This window comes from Antedon mediterranea, chromosome 8 (assembly GCF_964355755.1).
Source record: "Antedon mediterranea chromosome 8, ecAntMedi1.1, whole genome shotgun sequence".
Taxonomy (NCBI): Eukaryota; Metazoa; Echinodermata; class Crinoidea; order Comatulida; family Antedonidae; genus Antedon; species Antedon mediterranea.
The window spans coordinates 18,381,691-18,405,055 of NC_092677.1; the positions used below are offsets into that span (position 1 = coordinate 18,381,691).

Sequence of the window (23,365 nt, forward strand, 5' to 3'; positions counted from 1 at the left end):
GGATCATGCATTAATATGGCTAACCGGACATTGTGACGTCATCGTATGGCCACGCGAATATAAAATATAGGATTTTTGTCTCTTTCGTCATAGCTCATCACATTTAATAGAGCGCATTTCCACTTATTCGTTGTCCATTTTCACCCCGATTTTAATATATTCTAGATCTATCAACTATCTTTTGCATGAATTAAAATTATTTTAATTTTTTTAACGTCATCATGCCTAAAAATTTAAATTACGTTGGTCATTAATTTCATCTTTACAGTAAATTTTAATCTGTTATAGCTCTTAAGAATAAAATGTGATAATCACGATTAAAACGTTTTCAGGAAGCTATTGTATTGTAGATACAAAATCATATGAAAATTGTGCCAATCGAATGTTGTGACGTCATCATATGGCCAGTTTAATAAAAATGTCGTATTTTCATCTTTTGCGTTATATTTCATTACATTTAAAAGAGCGCGCATCAATATTTCACGTATTCAAATTTCTTCTACAGGTTAATATGTTGTTGCTGAGATAATTTCGTTCTGAAATTTCTACTTTTGCATTTCATTTTGAAACCGTCAAGATGTTAAAAATTACAATAAAATACCGGTCCCGTAATTTCACCTATTTTACACTGTTTGTGATATGTATACAGATTGTGACGAGTTTCATGTCTAACTTCTTTCTTTCTGTCATTTTTGTGCGTCGCGTTTCTCTAAAACTTGTAAACAGAACATATCGTAACTTTGTCAACATATCGACATTCACGTGAACTTGTGCACCTCCTATTTTTGAATAACGTCAGAGTTGCGCAACGTGAATTGCGCGCGAATTTATGAATTTCAATGATTGATCATAGATTATAAACCAAACGTTATTTTGTATTGACACTTAGTGAAAATTTAAGTCATATTAAGGGCAAACTTTCTATGGATTCAAAATGGCATGTTTCACAAGAAGTTATGCGCGCACGCGCATTTAAAATTTCAAAATGCGCAAAATTAATTTCTAATCTACTTTCTACGCTGATCATGACATTTTGAGAATGTCAAAAATTCCCATGCGCGCGAACAATTTTACGCGTAAGGTGCGTACAGTGCATGACAATCATGTGTTTTTCTCTTGAATTATGATTTCACAGCCTTTCCTAGTCATTTTAAAAAGATTAACATCATTTCAAATTAAAATGACGTCATACGAACACGTTGATTTAGACCATTTGCGCGCGTTTTAGTTGAAAAAGTTATAAAATATTGTCAAAATAATGCCAATTTTTAATCTATTATAGCTGTTCAGAATCAATAGTTACCCCAATTTTTTTACTTATTATGTAAGAAGATAAATTGTAGATATGAATTCATGCAGAATTTTTGTCTCTTTCGTTATTGGTCATCATATTCAACAGAACGCATCTGGCTTATACGTATTCCATTTCCCCCGAGATTTTAATATTATCTACGTTAATCAACTATCTTTCGTATGAGTTAAAAATATTTTAATTTTTGTGAGTCATCATGTCTAAAAATGTAAATAACGTGGGTCACTTATTTTCATCTTTACAGTAAATTTCATTCTGTTATAGCTCGTCAGAATAAAAAGTGATAATCATAATTAAAACGTTTTCTGGAAGCTATTGGATTGTAGATACGAATCCATGTGAACATTTTGCCAATCAGATGTTGTGACGTCATGATCATATTTTCATATTTAGCGGCATAGTTCATCACAATTAAAAGAGCGCGGATCTATATTTTACGCACTGAAATTTCTTTTACGCGTTAATATGTTTTTGCTGAGATAAATTCTTTCCGAAATTGCTATCTTAGTGTTTCATTTTGATACCGTTGCCATGTTAAAAATGGATCGAATTTCTGTTATGAGTATACAGTACTTGCCTTTACGACGCCTGAGGGAATAGAAACTTGTGGAACAGAGATTGGAATGTTCCATTCATCACAAATCAATACATTTGTATAAACGTATAGTAAATGTATCAAAATAGCATTTTTTAAGGAAAATCGGCCTGTCTTCAACATTATGATGCTGTACTCGAACTGTTCAACCGGTTTTCAGCTATTAAAAATAATTATCGTAGGAGGAGATAGGAAAATGCGAAGCGTCCTAGTATTATTGTGTGCGGGTATTTTTCAAGTTGGACATCCATTAGACAGTGTATACTACGATCGGAAAACACCCCTATTTGGGGCAAATCGTTGAACCTAAATTCGTTTTAATCGTCAATAACTAATTATCTAACTCAATTTAATTAGTAAACAGGGTTACATCAGGTGGTTAAAATCAGTACCAAAAGTACGAACCAACTTTATATACCATCGAGTAAAAATTCTAGAAATAAACCGCGATTTATCGAATTTTGCCCTTACGTAAATTTATATATAGATTATATTCATCTTTAAAAAATGTGTACATCTAATTATTTTGTTTCAACGTACGTATTTATTTCAACGTACGTGTGCATGCTACACGGTACGTTTATATTGTAACATGCATGCACGTTGTTATGGCAGAAATATGGTACAATATATTATTATATTCAATTTTCTTTCGTCTAATTTAGAAATAATTATTTTATTAGGTTATCATGTCCAAACAATGGAATAACTTGGTTCATTTAGTTTATCATATAGTATTTTTCCATCTCTCATAGCTTTTCCAAATTTAAAGTGATATTCATGATTAAAACTTATTATGGAAGCTGTTTAAATTGTAGATATGAATTCATATTCACATTTCCTTATTGGATGTTGTGACGTATTCGGACAGGCAAAGTAAAAAAGTCAGATTTCAGTTTGATTGAAGATCATAATTCAAGAGAAATAAACATGATTTTCACACTCTGTGGGCGCATGGGCATGTTTGACAAAATAAGTCGGACTTTCATTTCTTGCGTCATAGTTTGTGTCATTTAAAAGAGCACGTATGTGGAATATTATGTTATATCAAAACAAACGTCATGTTGATATGTTTTTATTTCCATTTCATTCTGCAATTTGTCATTAGGTTTTCTATCCTGTATTTCAAGTATGCAACTATGTGTGTAAATAATTGCATTAACTCTATAGATTAAACTCGTTTCATTTAATAGGTTTACACAAATAAGAATTGTATTTTTGTTTATACGTATCAATTAATTCGTCTATGAATAAACAATAATACTAATTTTGGTTTATACAAAATTCGTACCCCATATAATGTATTATCTATTCCAATAGAATTGGAACCGGCCGTATCATCATACATAACTCATGTAGAGTTCACTTTTGTTACTTTTACTTTTTATTCCTATTTGTACTTTTATTGTTTTATTTGCTAATTAGATATCTGTATTATAGGGTAATGCGTTTAAGAGCTTCGGCTCATTGCATACCCGTTTTGTATCAAATACGTTTATAGAAATATTCTTGTGAAAGAAATACTGTATTATTTTATTGTTGATACAAATAAATGGTACGTATATAGTACCACGAATGATGAATAACAACATCGTTAAGCACAAAGAGTTCTTTTCTGAAGTCCAAAATTATCTCGTTTGTTAATAACTGGCACTGCCTTGGTTTCTTGTAATGGACCCCATTTTGCTTGACCACAACATTGAGCACAATTTAAAACCACTTATTCTCATTACACTCCGTAACACTTGCATAAGAAGCCTACTTGTGTTGAATTATTATAATGCTATCTGAATAGAAAGAAAAACGAGTAGGATAAAAAAGGTATACATTAAAATATGTCTAATCAAATTGTTAATTGTATCAAATGAAAATGTCTTTTTTAGTTTTGTCATTAATTTAATAGATAATGAGGTTGTTACCGTATATTTCGGAAAATAAGTCGTAGGCCTACCTATGTATAAAACGCACTACGGTAACTGACCATATTGGAATTTTTTATATCGCCAATGTATGTATTATACCGTATTTCATCAAAACAATGTTTTTTTTAATTCTAATTAAAATATTATTGTAATAAAAATATATTTTGTTCATACATCTACAACGATGTCTTTTATTTAGGGTTTTTTTTAGGCTTGGCGCTTAAAAGAAGGGAAGTCCCCGAATTCCGTCACTTCTTTCCAAAACGTGCCTAGCCTCGCTTGATCCGTTTATCCTTATTTAAACAATAATTATAGCCTAGCTACTGATTGTGTGTCTGTTATTATCTCCAGAATAAAGATGATGAAAATAATGTAATTTGTATAGGCATACGATGGTAAATAAACCTGATTTGCATAATTATATCATTATACAATTATACCGTAAATGTATTTGCATTTAATGTCATTATACTATATATCTAATTAAGCAAATATAAAAATAGATATTTCAGTCTTCAATATCTGGCCAATATAACAACTCATTTACTGTCACATTTATTATAAAACCTCGTTTAAAAATTAAATACCATTTTTTAGTTGGCGATTTAGTCTACCAACCCCCCCCCCCCCCCACCTCTTCGGCGCGCCGGCCGGCTCCCAAAACAAGAAGAAAACCGATTTGAACTACGTCACGCGTCATAGCGACAATGGGAATTCACCACTACTCCATGGAATATTTAGGGGCCTAGTAGCACTTCGGTCACGCTGTGAAGTACGTGGTTTCGTCGCGATCATACTTTGCTGTTTGAAATATGAAAGTTACTGTACCGCCATGGTTCTACACACATTTTGAAGTTTTTGTTTGTTGTTAATCGAAAGTACTTCACTGTTAATAAATTAATACTGATCTTGTTCCAATAATAAGCGATTAAACTTATGTAGCCTAGGAGGCCTATAAAAGGCTATATATACTCCTAGGCCTAGGGCCTAGTAGTGATGACTAGCTTAGTCTAGCTAGGCCTAGGGCCTAGGAGTATATATAGCCATATAGTCATCTGATGCGTAAAAAGTTTTGTTGTAACAAAAAAATGGAAAATAATATAAATGCGCAGTTTCATACGTCACTCTTTCGCGATTGCATAAAAGTTTTGTTGTAACAAAATATAATATTAATGCGGAAAATTGTGTCTGTTTTGACTCTAGGTAGGCCCTAGCCTAAGGCCTACTTCCTTCTTTATGAAATTGAATCAGATTAGAAGTATAGCTCTAGCTAGGCCTAGTATTTTAAATTTGGAACTATGACTAAAGTTTGGTTTAAGAATACGGGCATATCCCGGGGCATGCCATATTTCCGTATCCGGAAAAGTGTGTACGTGCCGCTAGGCCCATGCTATCAATTTATCAGATTTTAAGAGCGTCTCTATAATGAAATCTTCTCATATATTTATAATTTAGTATAACATCACGCTATGCTTCGAAAACTAGGCCTAGGCAGAAGCAGGTTGGTTGGCATGCTGTTTTAGAACACTGTAGCTAGCCTAGGCCTTTACCTTATTAAAGCCTAGGCCTAGGCTTTTATTTATTTATTTATTACCATATTTACTGAGGGTAGTAGCCTATCCAGTTCCTAATAGAACTGATCATTCAGGGCCCTCGATAAAACATACATACAGTACAACACATAAAATATTAAATATTCAAATGACATAAAATATATTAAAGGCTTAAAAATTTACAATGATTATATAAAATTCATATAAAAGTTAAAATCGTTGACAGATAAATATATATATATATATATATATATATATATATATATATATATATATATATATATATATATATATATATATATATATATATATATATATATATTAATATGATTCCTAAAATCATTCGACAATCTGAAAATGTTATTTCCTTTAAACGTGAACTTAAACAATTTATTTCCAGTTAATACTGTTCGTACTATGTATAGGCCTATATATATATATATATATATATATATATATATATATAGGCCTATACATAGTACGAACAGTATTAACTGGAAATAAATTGTTTAAGTTCACGTTTAAAGGAAATAACATTTTCAGATTGTCGAATGATTTTAGGAATCATATTAAAATACATAGGTGCTTTATAACTGAAACATTGTTTAAAAATCTCTAAAGAAGGTCGAGGAATAATATAATTACAATTAGAGATGGATCTGGTAGTAGGTCGACCTCCGGGCTGAGTACTGGTTATAACATGCGACTGATGTAATCCGGAACGGTTTGAACCAAGTTGAAACTGATAACGTTGAGAAACGGATGAGATAGAAATGGTGTTATCAATAAGGTAATCAACGAAGTGTCGATGTACAATTGTATGGTGAGGCATTTAGCATATGTTCGGTGTATTAGACACACCCTTAATTTAATTTAAAGGCCAAATTTGCATGTCAAAAGTGCGACTTGTACACCGAAATATACGGTAAAATTATACACATACGTGTAATTCATATTCAATTCATTATCTATATATAATTTTTTTAAATAATGTGTATAATAAGATAATACTTTATTCCGAACGAGGTCTTTTCCAGATGACTGCTAAAAAAGGTCATCATCATCTTGGAAAGATCTCGTATCAAAGAAGATGAAGCAGTCAAACGACTACTCTGTATAGAAGCGGTAATTTGAGGATTGTACTCACCTAATAATAATGTTTTCAACACCAGAAAATGTTTGGAAGTTATGCTTATCTCCTCTTTGAATTTGTTTCATTAACTATTTTTTTTTTTTTTTTTTTCCCTAATGATAGAACATTTCAATAAATATAAACATAATAAACCAAATTAAATTTGAAATAGCCTCATATAGTTAACTATAATACATTCTGTATGTGTGCATTCAACCTAGACTTTTCTTAACTATAGACATAGTAAAACTTGTAACATGTTGTGGATACCCATTTTAACATTACATTATTTCAATTATTTACTTTGAACTGACTGATTAAATTAAAATGTAATTCTGCAAAATTAAATGTAATCTATATAACAAATTTCATGTTCGCCTTTTTGTGGTCATGATAATACAGATTTGTCTTGTCTTATAAAAATCTTTTACATCACCTATGTTACTTTTATTGGGTATTTCTTTATACAATTAATTGCCCTTATTTTCAGTTCTTCAAGTTTGCTTTTAACTAGTTTTGTTTGTTTTTATAAAGTTCTTTTTGTAAAATTGTTTTTAACTTAAAAATAATTACGTTATATTAAAAAATTACCCAATACTAAAACATTTGAATAAAATAATGAAGATTATAATCAAAATGTAATTTGAATGGCCTCATGGTAACTATAATAAATTGGAATTACTTCTGCCTGCATTGAACCTAGACCTTTGCTATAGACATGATCAATCAATGTATAATTTTCAGTAGTAGAACTTGTAACATGTTGTTGATAACCATACTCTGTCATTATATCATTCACTCTAGAAGGTTGTTTGAAAAGATTTTCATTAAAGTCCCCCATTATGATACATTTAGTACTTACTTTATGTAGATGTTGTAATAATTTCTTCAAATTTTGACAAAATTGCTTTATATCATAGCTGGGAGGTCTATAAATTACTGAGACAGCAATTGAAATAGGACATGTTATTAAAAATGAAATTACCTCTATATCCTTAATACCTATGTCTAACCTGCTTGAAAATGTGTTCTTGGTATAGACTGCAACACCTCCATGAGCTTGATTTTTTAATTTTAATGTAAGATTATTTTTATCAGAATATGAGTCATACCTTTCTTGGTGATACAATTTATACGGTTCTATACTTAAGTTCAAAAAATCATCATCCTTATTCAGCCATGTTTCAGTTAGACATATTATACTAGAATTCATAAACAAATCATTGCACTGAAGATCAGCAAAGTGATGTTTAAGTCCTTGAATGTTATGTAACATTATAGAAAATTTAGATCCTGAACCATTAACTGCTTTTTCACATTGTATATATGAATTCATCTTGTTTAAATATTCCTTTATATTTGGATCACAATAAATCAAATTAGGATTAACATGTTCAATGGTAAGTCCAGATATTGAAGTAACACGACTGAGAGCTACATATGCTTGTCCAGGCGCAAAAGTATTTTTTAGGCAAACCAGTGCTTTATTCATTGTCATTCCTTGCACTTTATGAACTGTGCATGCATATGCTAATTTGAGTGGAAATTGCTTTCGACTGTATTTTTTTCCAATAGACTCTTGAAACATTTCAATTGCCTGAATACCAATGTCATTGTTATCAAATTTCACTTTAATTGATACTGGTTTAGCATTTTGACTGGGCTTAATTATTTCTTCAACATGTCCCATACATCCGTTTGTTAAGCCTTTTTTGACATCTACATTTTTAATCAACATCACTCTGGCATTAAGTGCAATCCACAAGTAATCTAATAAATTACTTTGACGTGACTTCCGAGGTTTATCACATTTTTTGTTTTGTTTCTTGCTGTTTACTACAGTATCTTCTGCTTCAATACATATAACATCTGAACAGGTTTTATGCAACATTTTTTTATTCCATTCATTAACCTGCTTATTACATGGGTATATATGCACAGCATCTTCACATTGTTCACCTGTTTCACATGATTTTAAGACGGACAAATCTTTGTCAGACAAACAATCATGTCTTTCTTTTGTACGCAATTTGTTTAACAATAGAGCAAATTCTTTATCTTCTTTTTGCCTCATGATTTCATCTAACTGCACTTTTTTAAAGTTATCTACCCACAATGCGTTTTCCACTTTGTCTTTATATAATGAAGTACCCCTCACAGGCGGTAACTGATAAAAATCACCAACTGCAATTATTGAAATATTACCAAATGCACTATCATTACGTACTTGTTTTATTTGCCGCAATCGTCCGTGGATGTACCAAAGTAACTTTTGATTAACCATTGATATTTCATCTATAATAACAATTTGCAATTGACCCAACTGATTACGAAGTGCACTTATTTTTTCTTCTCCAAGTGGTTGATATGGAAGTGAAATATGAATAGGAATAGACAAAGCACTATGAATTGTATGACCTTTAATATTATATGCTGCGATTCCTGTAGGAGCTAGTTTCAATATTGACATATCATCTGGATTTTCCATAATTTTCCCGAGAATACGTGTTGCTTCATTATAAATACAATTAACCAAATGACTTTTCCCAGTGCCAGCACCTCCAGTTATAAAAGTGTGAAACGGTTCAGGTTCTTTTCGGTTAACTTTATCTAAGCACCATTGCCTTGTTTTATAAAATATTTGTTTTTGTTTTTCATTTAAAGACCGAATCATTTTATTTATTTCTGGTCTTGAAATATTAAATGAGTTACACTCTATTGTAGATGTTTCAGTTTTTTTAAGCCCAAAATCTGGAACGAAAAATTCTTTTTCTTCATCATCGACGTCTACATTTGGTTTTGGGTTCTCTAACCTTTCAATTTCACTTTCGGGACATAAGAGGCCCCATGCATCTTCTTGTGGTCCAAATTTTGCTAAAACACTTTCTGCATGTTCAATGTCATTAGCACTTTTGTCATACTTGTCCATGTTTTTATCAACTATAACATTTACTTTTTGTAATTTACTGTCACATAATTTGACAGATCCTAGCTCATAAAATTCTTGATATGATTGAAATTTCGGTGGTTTTAACTGTTTTTCTGTTCGGAAAGGCAGAAATAACTGCAATATACTCATAAAATATTTTTCAGAAGCTGTATTAATTGGAAACCGAGGGTACCTTATTATAGCATTATTAGTCCGTGTTCTTTTTTGAATAAATCCTAACTGTTTTTTTAATTGGAATACGTTTTTTCTTTGCACGTTTTCATTCATTGCTGATGTACTTAACATTCTATAATTAGAACAAAATGTTGCGAGACACATTGTGTTAAATTCAAAACTGTCTGGTCGAGCTTTATATTTGTCAAGCTTATTTGGCAACCATGCACTTTGATGATCATCAAATTTATTTTTAATTACACTTAGTGGTAAACTCATTCTAACAGGATTAGGTCCTACTGGGATAAATTCAACTTTCCTTGAACATTCTTTCAATTTCAATCCACAAACACGATAAACACTTTCTTGCGCAGATACTTCTCTATTGTTCATATACACATGACCAAGTTTACTTAAGCTTTGTCTAGCATTTTCATTTCCTTCTTTCACTTCTGATGCTGCATGAGATAAAAGCAAGCCCATTTCTCGTTCAGATTTCGACATATATCCTATAACATACGTAACACACGCATATACACTTGTAATATACTGAATATCCATATTAGCATTCCATGCTCTAAGTAAGGAAGGATTGTATTGGTTTACCCACGCATCTTGGGGGTTTCTCTTTAAAACGATCTTTTCCTCATTAGTTATACAATTATTTGCATCCTCATATGTACTTTGAGTAATATCTAAACTTTGAAAAAGTTCCTTGGCACTTTGATACGTTTCTTCATTAGCCAAAGCATTTTTTACTGAGGTTAATAATTCCTGCGCTTGTTTATTGGCATCACCATCATCATTATCATCACTATTTTTATCCACAATTGTAGGTCTCATAACAAATGTTCTTTCAGAAGGCTGTCTTGGGAAGTTAAATCTGCAATTTGTTCCCTTCTTCTTACACGATTTTGAATGTCTTTTACTGTGAATCTGCACACTAGTAACAATTTCATTCATTTCAGGATCTACAATTTGACATGGCACAGCACAAGATATATACTTATCAACAAAGTCAATAACTTTTTTATCTTCATCTTCATCAAAAACAGGAGCATTTTCAACCCATACCAACATATGAACATGTGGACTTCCTCTCATTTGAAATTCGATTCTGTAAAAATAATCTGTGACTTTACCAATAGGGTTTGCTTCAGACAAAATAACATTTTTCAAAAAAGTATGAAAACGTTTGTCAAACATTCTGGCAACAGTCACTGGATTTGATTTTAGCAAATTACATTTGTCTAACCATTCCAAATCATCAATGTTTCTTTTATCACCTGTTTGACTTAACAATGTAGTCATTATTTCTTTCCAACGTAAGTCAGCACTTGAGAATGAAAGAAAGAATGTTGGTTTTCCAATCTGTCTAACCATTGCTAATACATCTTTTTGTGTTGTTTGCCAGTAAGGTGGAGTTCCACGTATATGTTTCAAAAATTTGTAACCTTTATCAGATTTTAAAATCTCCTCAATTTTGTTCATGTTTTTCAAATCAGATACAGTTACTTTACTAAAATCGTTTTTACTTGTCCCTTTCCGCAATGCAATGGAAATACTTGATAAAATTTGTTGAAGTTCATATATAGATTGAGCATAAAATATGAATTCTGTATTTTTTGCAAACCTGTTATCTACATGCATTAATCTATTGTGTAAATAACGTCCAAGTGTTATTTTAACATCTCTCGTATCATGGAATGTTGGTTGCCCTGTCGGAAATAGTACTGGAAATGATTTTGCTTCGTTGCTTTCATTAGTTAACAATGCAATAGGACTATTATTTTCACATGGCGCACAACAAATTATATCACGGAAATATTCATCAACCAGATTTTGTCGCCTGTCGACAGGTTGTAGACTTGTGTCAAATGCAATACCACATAATCGATCTTCTATTTCTTCTTCATTGTTTTCTACACATGTTTCTTGATCATCTACATTAGTAGTTGCACTTTCAATGTTTTCTTTAGATAAATAATTGTGCCACTTTTCATCAATTGCTACATCAAAATACCATTTGTTATGATCTTGTAAATATTCAAGAGCTTGAATAACATTGGCTGTGTTAACAAATTTATATTTATAATAACCTTTGTACGACAATTTCCGTTTCAATTTTACGGATATTAACTGATCTTCAGCTTCTGGTCTAGGCAGAATTTTTACAGTTTCAATAGTATTTGATGGTACGCATACAACTGGTCCATGTATTCCATGCTGTCCACCTTTGGGTAAATTCATTAGTTTCATAAAAGGAATATTCAATCCAATCAAATGCTGCTCTAAATTATTTAAACACTTTAGCTCAGGAGGAATATCAAGCAGTTCTAAATTATTCGAATTAGCTTCTGCAGGGACTTTTCCATTTAATAATTTCTTGTGACATGTAAAACAAATCCATAAACGGCATCTTGGTGATTTAGCAATTTGACAAGGTTTATTACAATTTTTATTACAAATATGCAAATATTTATCATTTATACATGTCCTATTTTCATATTTAGCTTTCGTGCATTTTACAACTTGATTTCTGAATAACATTTTAAAACATACACAACAAACATATTCAGGACCATAAGAAATTGTTTCCCTGAAATTTTGTAAAACAAATTCAAAACTACATTTTCCTGCTTTTCTTAATTTACGATTTTTCATGGTTTTCTTTACAACATTTTTCCGGAAAAGTAAATCACTATGATATTTTTTGGTAAACCTTTGAGTACAATTTTGTTTAAATTTTGGATCCATATGGTATTTCTTGTTAAACTTTTGCTTACAAAATTGTGTGTTGCCATGATACTTTTCTGCGAACCTTCGTTTACAACTTTCACGAAATTTTAAATTATTATGATATTTTTCTCCTAATTTTTGCTTTAAATTTTGTCTGAATGTTAAATTATTGCGATACTTGGCTGCTAGTTTTTGACTCAGGTGTTGTCTGAATTGAAAATTGTTCCGATACTTTTGTGCCATGTTTTTTTTATTGTATTGTTTAAAGTTTTGTCTAAATATTAAATCACTATGATATCGATTTTTTCTTGTCTCTTTTAAATTTTGCCTAAACCTTTCATTTAATTTATATTTTTGCATACTTTTAGCTTTTCTGCTTGATCGGTAATCCAAATTAATTTTGTAATTTTGTTTCGTTTTATTTCGTATTTTTAGATTATAATAGGGTTCACACTTGTACGCCTTCTGTTGCCTTTCTCGATTTCCCATTGTTTTAGAAAATTTATAATTGTCATCAGCATATTTTATTCTCTGTGCCTCTTTAGCTTTACGTTTCTTTTCTTCTCTGTATACAAAATCATTTTGATATTTCATTCGTTGTAACTCCGCTTTATTATGTTTCTCTACTACATTCGTCATACTTCTATTTGAACGTTTTATCCTCATTCGACATTTTTGTTTATGTTTCTTATTTCTTTCAGATGTTTTTTTACTGTCTCTTAATGTCTTGTTATTAGAACAAACTCCTTCAACAATTTTACTCTGTTTCTGTTTGGGTCCTATCACATCTAAAAGTTCTTCATGACTTATTTCGTTTATTTTTCGTTTATTGTTATGTTTTGTCAAATTGTGTTTCGTAGCAAGGTCTACGTTCATTTTTGATGAGATATACAAATCATTACTATCCTTATTTATTATTGCTTCCTCACGATAATTCAAATTGACATTAACGGATTCCACCACATTAAAGTGTACATTTCTGTTGTACAGAATATATATACCATTTCCAGTTGTAACTTCATTTATTCTTCCTGGAAGTTGGGCAGAAAACATTTGCCAAGTCACAAGCTGATCATTGAATGAATAAATATCTGTGTTAAGCAAGTTTGCCATTGCACTTATTTCAGTATTAGAGGCCCACGTTCCATTATCCATTACTCTCTTTTTAATCACATATTCCTTAACTGTTCTATATTCATCACTTAATGCATTACTAAACATGTCATCAGATTCCAATAAATGATTAGTAATTGCTTTTCTTAAAATTAAATGATTATTTTCAGTTCCGGAAATAATGTATGAAATTGCACGATAAAAACAATTACCATCACCTGTGATATTCTTTATTTGAAGAGGATGTCCAATATGGCTTGCTCTATTAATACTACAATTCCTACCACTATGTTTATAATTAATGCCTAGTTTATTACATATGTTTTTCTTTTCTGCTTCCAAGATTGGGACAAATTTAAAGTTTTTGTCAGGTTTTTCTCCATACTGAATATTAACAATTTCAATGTCTTCATCATTTTGACATGCATTACTTGTTGAAATATCATCTTGTTTATTGCTATGTTTGTGGCCTTTAAATGTAGAATCAATATTACTGTCAAGTAATGTTTTACTACTTTTAAACTGGCAAGACGTACTAGGTAAATCAACATTGACACTTTCCGAGTTGTTTTGTTCACAATTATCATCTAACGTAACAGAAGAAGATGAACATAAAAACATAGATTTATTTTGAACATTTACACCAGTCAGTTCAAAATCTGTTTCATGTAAATTACAGTTCATTGACCTTGCTAATCTTATACAATAATCGTACACACCTTCCCAACATGTACTGTAAAGTAAAATACTCTTTCCGTGTTCACTAACACAACCTACACGATCTCTTGCATGTGAATCAAATATAAGGAAACCATTTACACGCTTAATAACAGCAAATGTACTTCTGTTAAAATTCATGAAACACGCATCATGCTGGTGTAATTCTTGTTGAAGAGCTTCATTTAATGACAAGGCTCCATATTCAGCCATCAATTCAACATTGCCATCTATTATGCCAAACACTGATTCTTTAGGAGATACTACAAATGTGTTATCCAAAATATCCAATTCTTTCGGCAGTTCAGAAATCAACAAAAAATCATCATCCATAGTCGAATCTTTCTGAATGTAACAGTACAATTCATTTCCAAGATGCAATATTCTATCAAGGTCTTTTGTGTAAAATTCATTTCCATTCCTCTTGGTAGTATAAAGAATAGCTACAAGACTATTTGCAACACACTGTTTACCACGTGCATAGCCAAATCTGGAATGCCCTTGATTGAAACTACCATGTGCTACAGTTACATAATTATCATTCCTGTTATATATTTTCAAATTATGTATTGGTTGTGTATTCCGCATTATTGTTGCATTGCATGATTTTTTTAGTCCCCCATCGATTATCAATACTTCTGTAGATTTATTTGTTGTTGAAATTTTAACATCCACATCAGTAGACTGTTCGTCAAATTTAGTTTCAGATTTATTATTGGTCCTAATTTTGCTAGTACAAGGTGCTTTGTTTGGTCCTTCATCAATTAATCCTTCCTTTAAAACTTCATTTTCCTCAAATTCAGTACTTTCATGATCTGTAACATTACATTTACTTTCAAATCCTGTACTATTACCATACATGTTGCTGTTATTTTGTACTTCCACATCGTCAACTGCTGTGTTAGGGTTGTCTTTAGTACATTTTCTTTTATAATCGGTTTTCATTTCAAGATTTTCATTATTACCCACGTTCTTTGAAATTTTTTCACCAATTCTGTCCATTTTATCGCAGTCATTCTTGTCACGTTTTAAATTCAAGTCCACATTATCTTGTGATTCTTTGTTACCAGATTTCTTACTTTTTACAAACCGACCCTTATTGTTTCGTAAACGTTTCGAATTAAAACCACCGCCTGAGAGTTGTTGTATTGCATTTATTTCTTTTGTATTTCTCGAAACATAACATTCAGATTTACATACATCTACTATTGTTTGTGCATTGTCTAATACATTCGTTTCATCATTGTTAGTCTTATTCCTTTTAATTTCTTTATTATTTCGTCTTTCAAAGAAATCCTTTACACCTTTACCAATATATTTTACACCTGGTTCTATAATTATACCATTTATAACTTGCTTTCTCTCTTTCTTATTTGATCTATTTTTGGTTTTCCTGTTAGTCTTTTTCCTTGATCTCACCCTTATCCATTTACCACCAAGTAAATTTTCACTTCCTGTTTGGTGACATTTTGATTTGACATTATTCTTTCTTCTATTTTGTTGGTTAGTCTCAGAACATGTTTCTTTATTTTTCGTTAATACTTGGAAGTCCGTGACAGAGTCGTGTTCTAAAATCATATACCTATTAAAATGGCAAGGAATACCTATTTCTCCCAACATGTTGTCAGCAAAATTACTATTCCCACACATTGAACAAATCCAAATTACTCTAGAATCACATATTTTGTCTTCAAAATTATGTCTTACACATGTTACATGAATATTTTTTCTGCAACAGTTGCATGTTACATAATTGTCATCTGCTTTTACTTCAACACTACATAGATCACATTTATCAAACTCTGAAGCAAGCGCTGTACTATAAGACAATATGTTTAGGATATCATCCACTACAAATTTAAATTCAGTTGTATCCTTCATAAATTCACAATTAACATTACCTGTATCATCATTTTTCTTTTGCATAGTGCTTACATCTTTAACATTTTCAGATGAACAGCATTCGTCAAGTAGGTCCAAGATTTCATCAATGACTGTTTTAAATTCAGTTGTTTTACCCATAATTCCATTAGTAACATTACCAGCTGTATTGACAATATTTTGCCCTTCACTTGTAACTTCTGTGTTCACATACTTACGTAAACATATCATTATTAACAAGATTATAAACAAACAGATACAATTAACTACTATTATGAATTGCGTTCCCATTATGTAAAATGTGTATAATAAATAAATCTACAAATGTATTCAAATTAATGAACTTTCAAGTTTTATTTCAAATTTGAATTCCAGGTTTTAATTCCAACTCTTTATTTCAAGTGTTAATGCTCTTTGTTTCAAGTGCTAATGCTCTTTGTTTCAAGTGCTAATGCTCTTTGTTTCAAGTGCTAATGCTCTTTGTTTCAAGTGTTAGTGCTCTTTGTTTCAAGTGTTAGTGCTCTTTGTTTCAAGTGTTAGTGCTCTTTGTTTCAAGTGTTAGTGCTCTTTGTTTCAAGTGTTAATACCAACTCTTTGTTTCAAGTGTTAGTGTCAACTCTTTATTTCAAGTTCAGTTTCAAACACGCTTTTCCCTGCAACAAATTTCTCCTTGTCAAATCTGAAAAAGAAAAAAACAACAAAAAAATATTATTTTCACTCATTCATCTAGTTTCATTTGATTAACACAAATAATGTAGGCGTTACTAATTTTCAATGAACACTGGGAACGTAAAATTGAGGGAAGGTAAAATCAGAGTATGTAAAATAAGGAACGCCTCCTCTGCCTTTAGTTCACATTTATCATGCAGTACACACCAATGGTCATGCAGTACACACCAATGGTCATGCAGTACACACCAATCGTCATGCAGTACACACCAATCGTCATGCAGTACACACCAAACGTCATGCAGTACACACCAATTGTCATTCAGTACACACCAATCGTCATGCAGTCAAATATTACGTCAACGCCACCTATCGACAAAATCGAATATCACATAACGTTTATTAGACGGCTGTAAAACTAAGACTATTTATTATTTCTTTTATGGAATTCAATAATTGCCATGGCCTCCTAGCCGCACCTACGTCCTATAGATTCCTAGATTTCTTTAATAGTTTTGCTAGCCATTTTAATCATAAAGCACGTGCGGTGTAGTAGTAGACAGCGTGAGTTGAATAGCTTTAGTTTTACAGTCGTCTAATAAACGTCACGTGATATTCGATTTTGTCAATAGGTGGCAGTATAAATTACGAAATATTTGACTGCATGACGATTGGTGTGTACTGCATGACAATCGTATGTACTGCATGACCATTGGTGTGTACTGCATGACGATTGGTGTGTACTGCATGACGTTTGGTGTGTACTGCATGACGATTGCTGTGTACTGCATGACGTTTGGTGTGTACTGCATGACGATTGGTGTGTACTGCATGACGATTGGTGTGTACTGCATGACCATTGGTGTGTACTGCATGATAAATATGAACTGAAGGCAGAGGAGGCGTGCCATAGTAAAACACAGGTTCTCCTGTAATAATATTCTATGGCTTAAATTAAAAAACTGGTGTAAATATGTAAAAACAAGTAACAAACATTATACAATACAGTAATAAAATAAACAAATTATATAAATTATTATTTTAAAAACAAAAGTTACACAAACATCACTTACGTAAACAATGTAGACAACAGGTGTAAGTAACTGCTATTCTCAAAAATCCAAAAAGCAGCTACAATCTATAAAATAGAAACATACAGATAAATTACAGCAATACATATTGCTACTACCACATGCTTCTCAAACAAGATTTGAAGAACTAAGAAATTTCCTTAAAATAACAATCAAACTTTAGCTAATGTGCTATTTCATTAGGACCTACATTTTCCCACACAGTAAAACACTAATTGAATGCCTAATTAAGTCTATACAAACAATTAAAACACTCATTTTTTTATCTTATTGTAAATCTCTCATTGATACAACATAACAAAAACCAAAGGTGTGCTTTTCCTTTATACCTGTACTTACACTATTTAAATAGTACCAAATAAAAAAAAAAACAACTTCTGATTCAGTGCAGTAATGCTGGTACGCAACAAGCAGGTAATCAGTAGTTACTACAGTCCTTCGTAAAATCTATAAAAAAAAAGTATTAATTCAATTAATAATAGCAAAACCATGTAAAATGAATAAAAAACAATAAAAATAGTGTTTGCATTGTATTCAATAACAAAGAAGATGCTAACTAAGTAACCATCAACATTATTAAAGAATTAATAAAGGCTAGCTACTAGGTAGGCCTATAGGCTTGTCACACCAAAATCAGTCCGGGGACCATTTATGGCTGCCAAAACCTATCCGGCCAGACCAATTTTGGCCGCCAAAACTGGTCCGGTCTGGATAAAATCGGTCTGGGCAGTAGGACTGTTTTTGGCCGCCAAATATGGCCCGGTCTTACAAATATATGGTGTGCAAAATGATTCATAATGCATATACTGTATCATTAAAAAAAGGCCATGATTAGTCATTATATTGAAAACTATGGGGTTTTATTTGTTATTTTAAATTTAATATTATAAATTAAGCCTGTTTTTTTTAGTTCTCATTATTAGTAGTAACTCATCAATAATAAGTACTAATTGTTAGGCTTTTTGTATACAATGTGTATCTCTGCCTGTTTTTAATCCATTTTGTTCTTTTTTAACATCTTCGTTTCCCCATGATGTTAAAAACAATTTAATTTATCATTTATTTATGGTTATGCACTTGTCAATTGTATGACTCACTATACGAACCCCGGGAGAGGTGCGTCATTTACAAATAATTACTCACGCAGGGGTGCGTCAAAAAACCTAGATGGTACGTCACATCAATGAACAAGGTGCGTCAATGTCCGTCACTTTACCACCCACCATATCATAAACAACATGGTCACAGTACGTCAAAATGGGTGCGTCATGGTCACCTAAAGGTAAGTCACCTTTTTGACGCACGGGTACGTCATGGTATTGAAAAGTATGACACACATCGGACAAATGACTCACCTCTCCCGGGGGTCGTATAGTGGGTCATACAATTGACAAGTGCATTAATCAATCAATATATCAATTCAATACAATTATTATAAAACAATTATCCAATATGGATTAGGCTGAGGAAGGAAAAAGGGCTCAATCATAAATAAAATCTAGCTGGCAATATCAGCATCTCATACCCGTTCATGTGAGTGTGTAGCAGGCCCAAATATGAGTGAACACCTAAGTCATGTTTTTAGATAAAATACATTTATTTATAGTATTTATCTGACAAGAAAACTTACTAATATATATCATGGGATATTTTTCTAGCCATAAACAACTTAAAACAGCATCATAGACCTAGTAATTCAATTAAAATCGACAGATGAAAAGCCCGGACCGATTTTGGCAGTGGCGGACTGCTTTTGGCCACAATTTTAGAGCCAAAACTGGTCCGGCCGGACCGATTTTGGCCCCGGACTATATTTATCGTGACAGGCTATTGTAGTTAGTACTGTACTACTATTCACTAAGACTAGGCAAACACCAGTATCTTAAGAAACACTTGTTTTAATCATTACACATTACTACACCTAATACACAAAACAGTATGTAGTATTGCTACTTGACCAATCAATCTATCCCATTCTACAGTTTGCATCATCAGGATTTAACTTTACAAAAATGACTTCCGTAGTACCAAATTATCTTTTTTCCAGGAACACAATGACCTCAAAAACCCTATACGATTCTATTCCAGATCTATATGCTATTTTTGTTTAACTAAAGTAACAGATAGGGTAAGCCTACTAAACTAGGCCCTAGTCTATAATACTGTAATACAATACGCACGACCGTGGACGTACTGTACTGCATTCCTGCACATACAGTTGTTGTACAACTGTGGAAACTGTGTATACTTCGCGTCGACTTGACTAGGGGCCGACTTGACTTTGGCCGAGACGGTTTAGAACCGAGTTAAATCAACTTCAATCTCTCTTTTTAGGGTATTAATCCTCTTTATACCTAGGTCTAGGCCTGGGTGTCACGAAACCTCAGACCACGAAAGCTCAGACCCCCTAAGACCTAAGATCACGAAAGCTAAGACCCAACACCTAAGATTACAAATACTAAGATATACTACAGCTTAAAAACAATACTTGTTTATCCATACATAATTTTAAACACAGTAGGTTTCATTTATTACCATAAATATAATTTAATACTACCGCAAAACATAGATAAACTCACATTATTTTCGCCCGTTGAGTAAATGTATATTTTTTCTTTACAACAAACAAACTTGACGGGTTGTTTGTTGGTATATATTTACTCCATTGTGTTGGTTCAGAGGATGTTTTTCTTACGCACCTGCCTTTCTTGTATTTTGACTCCAAATTTGTTGACTAACTTTATCCTGAACACCACACTTTAAAATTAGGACTTATAAGTACTTTCAGAAGGAGAAACACATAATAACAAATAAATAAATCCTTTAAATTGATGATTTTACAGATGTGTTTCTTTGTACTGTTTACTGTAATGACAATGTAACTCCTCGAGCTCCCCATGCTAAATGTTTTTGTTTCTATGGAGCGCCAAAAGAGCAACAATAATAGTACAAGTATAAAAACAGAAAGAAAACGAAACAAAAAAACTTATCATGATTTTTAAATTATAATTTATTTGCCAGTATTTATTTCTTCGTACTTGCATGATTATACTATGATCATTACAATTTTAATTTTACATTGTTCCATCCACACTGTAGATGGACTCCACAGAGTTTTCAGCCCTCTATATAATTTTTGCTCTTTTGACGTTCCATAGAAACAAAAACATTGAACATGGCCCATGTACTGTAGGCTAGTCATTTTGTGTGCGAGAAAAACGTCTTTAAAATCATCAATTTAAAAATGTATTTGTTACTTTTTATGTGATTCTTTTTCATGAAAGTGCCAATTCTAAGGTGTGGTATTCAGAATAAATTTTGGGAGTTAAAATACAAGGCAGGTGCGAAAGATAAATATTTGTAATCTTAGGTGTTGGGTCTTAGCTTTCGTGATCTTAGGTCTTAGGGGGTCTGAGCTTTCGTGGTCTGAGCTTTCGTGACACCCGTCTAGGCCTAGCTACATTCCTATGCCTAGGCTAGTTCTAGGAGGCGCGCCTATAGATACTGATAACTTATTATTATTGATTTAATTACAAATCAACAATCCTAATTGAACCAACAATATCTTACCTATATTTATATTTTACTAAAATCAATTTTCTTGAAATGTCAGTAATCTTTGTTTCCGAAACAAAATAATTTCCCCGACTGAAAAGGGTCTACGCTTGCGCGCGGACGCACACTGCACATTTTCTTAGCTCCATACCCACCTGCGATAAACAATATAGGCCTACCTCTTCGCCTGTGGGTACCGTACGTTTTACGTTCCCGTATATTAATTTTTTTATGCTACAATTTACCCGATATTTTGAACTTTTATTTTTTTAATTGAAAAATATGGATAGAATCATCACGCATCGTTTTTTTGTACGCAGTATTTTATTTGCGCATTATAAAAAATGGAAAAAGTGGCTACCCTAAATCTGATTTAAAAGCCCTCAAATGACGCTATAACACGTTGCTTCCTTGGCGTCCCCCAGCCTGAAGATGCTCGTCGGGGAATGTAGCCCCCGCATCGGGAAGATCATGGCACCACCACTGCCTATAACATGTTATACGTTAGCAAATAAATCGTAACACCATATGAATCTGTGCGTATCTTTAAGATAAGCTTCACATACGTACGCGTGGCGTTTGTTGGGCGGATAACTAACTCGTCAAAGTGACGAGTTTCATGTCTAGTTCTTCTTTCTTTCCCTGAATTTTGTTGGCAGCGTATCTCTAATTCTGGCAAACAGAAGATTGTGTAACTTTTTCAAAAGATTGACCTGTAGCTGTAGATGTGCAGGACGTTTCGTTTTTTGACTTTAGAGTCGCGCAGCGTAAGTTACGCGCGATTTTGTGAATTTTGCGTATTTAACATAGATTGAAAACCAAAAAGCAATTTTAATTGAAACTTGGCAAAAGTGTAATTTATATCATGCGCTAACTTTCTATGGATTTAAAATGGCACTTTTCCAAAAAGTTACGCGCGCACGCGCCTTTAAAATTTCAAAATGCGAAAATTCAATTTCTAATCAACTTTCTACGCGTTTCAGGTCATTTTGAGCATTTGAAAAATTCCCACGCGTGCGCAATTTTTTTACGCGCGCGTGCTCACGTAGCGCAAAAACATCTTTTTTTTTGCTTGATTTTTGTTTTTCCTGTCTTTTTTTAGTAAATTTACCAACTTTCAAACAATTTCGACTTAAAATCACGTCATACGAGCACGTAGAATTAAACAATTTGCGCACGTTTTTGATGAAAATGTTCAAAAATTCATGAAAATTATGCTTTTTTTAAAACAGTCATAGATTGTAAACTACGAGGTGAACTTTTTTTAAATTACACATTCTGGAAGTTGATGAGTTGTAGATATCGAATCATGCATCGATATGGCTAACAGGACATAGTGACGTCATCGTATGGCCACTCAAATATAAAATATAGGATTTTTGTATCTTTCGTCATAGCTCATCACATTTAATAGAGCGCATCTCCACTTATCCTAATTCCATTTCCCTCCATTTTTTTATATTGTCTATGCCAATCAATTATCTTTCGCATGATATACCGTTTTTAAAATTGTGATGACGTCATCATGTCCAAAAGCGTCAATAACTTGGGCCACTTATTTTCACATATTCTTCACTGTATGTAGTACGTATACAATATATAGTGTATACTGTGTATACTTAGACGTGACGTAAAATAGAGAGCGCACTAACATTTTTTCAATGGCGTAATGGTTTTCTCTGCGCAATATTCTAACGTATGACGTGCACGTGGCGTTTGCGGATAACCTAACTCGTCCGTAGTGACGAGTTCAAATCTAGTTGGTTATCCGCACTTGGCGGATAACCTCTTGTTATTGTCAGGATCTTTTTTTTTTTCTTTTTTTTTTTTTTTTTCTATCTTATTCTTCTTTCTTTCCCGGAATTTTGTTCGCAGCGTATCTCTAATTCTGGCCAATATAAGATTGTGTAACTTTGTCATAAGATTGACCTCTAGATGTAGATGTGCAGGACGTTTCGTTTTTTAACTTTAGAGTCGTGCAGC

The 23,365-nt window shown here is 32.2% G+C and overlaps 1 protein-coding gene across 1 annotated transcript; it reads right to left on the reverse strand.

The window, feature by feature from the left end:
- Positions 1–7,145: 7,145 nt before the first annotated feature.
- On the reverse strand, positions 7,146–21,466 carry LOC140057007 (uncharacterized). Its single transcript, XM_072102541.1, has 5 exons — positions 21,398–21,466; positions 18,167–18,274; positions 17,810–17,874; positions 9,227–16,746; positions 7,146–9,124 (listed from the first exon to the last, which is right to left on the reverse strand). Exons 4-5 carry the CDS (start codon positions 16,356–16,358, stop codon positions 7,146–7,148), a joined length of 9,111 nt encoding a protein of 3,036 aa, XP_071958642.1. The 5' UTR covers positions 16,359–16,746; positions 17,810–17,874; positions 18,167–18,274; positions 21,398–21,466.
- Between the last annotated feature and the right edge of the window lie 1,899 nt (positions 21,467–23,365).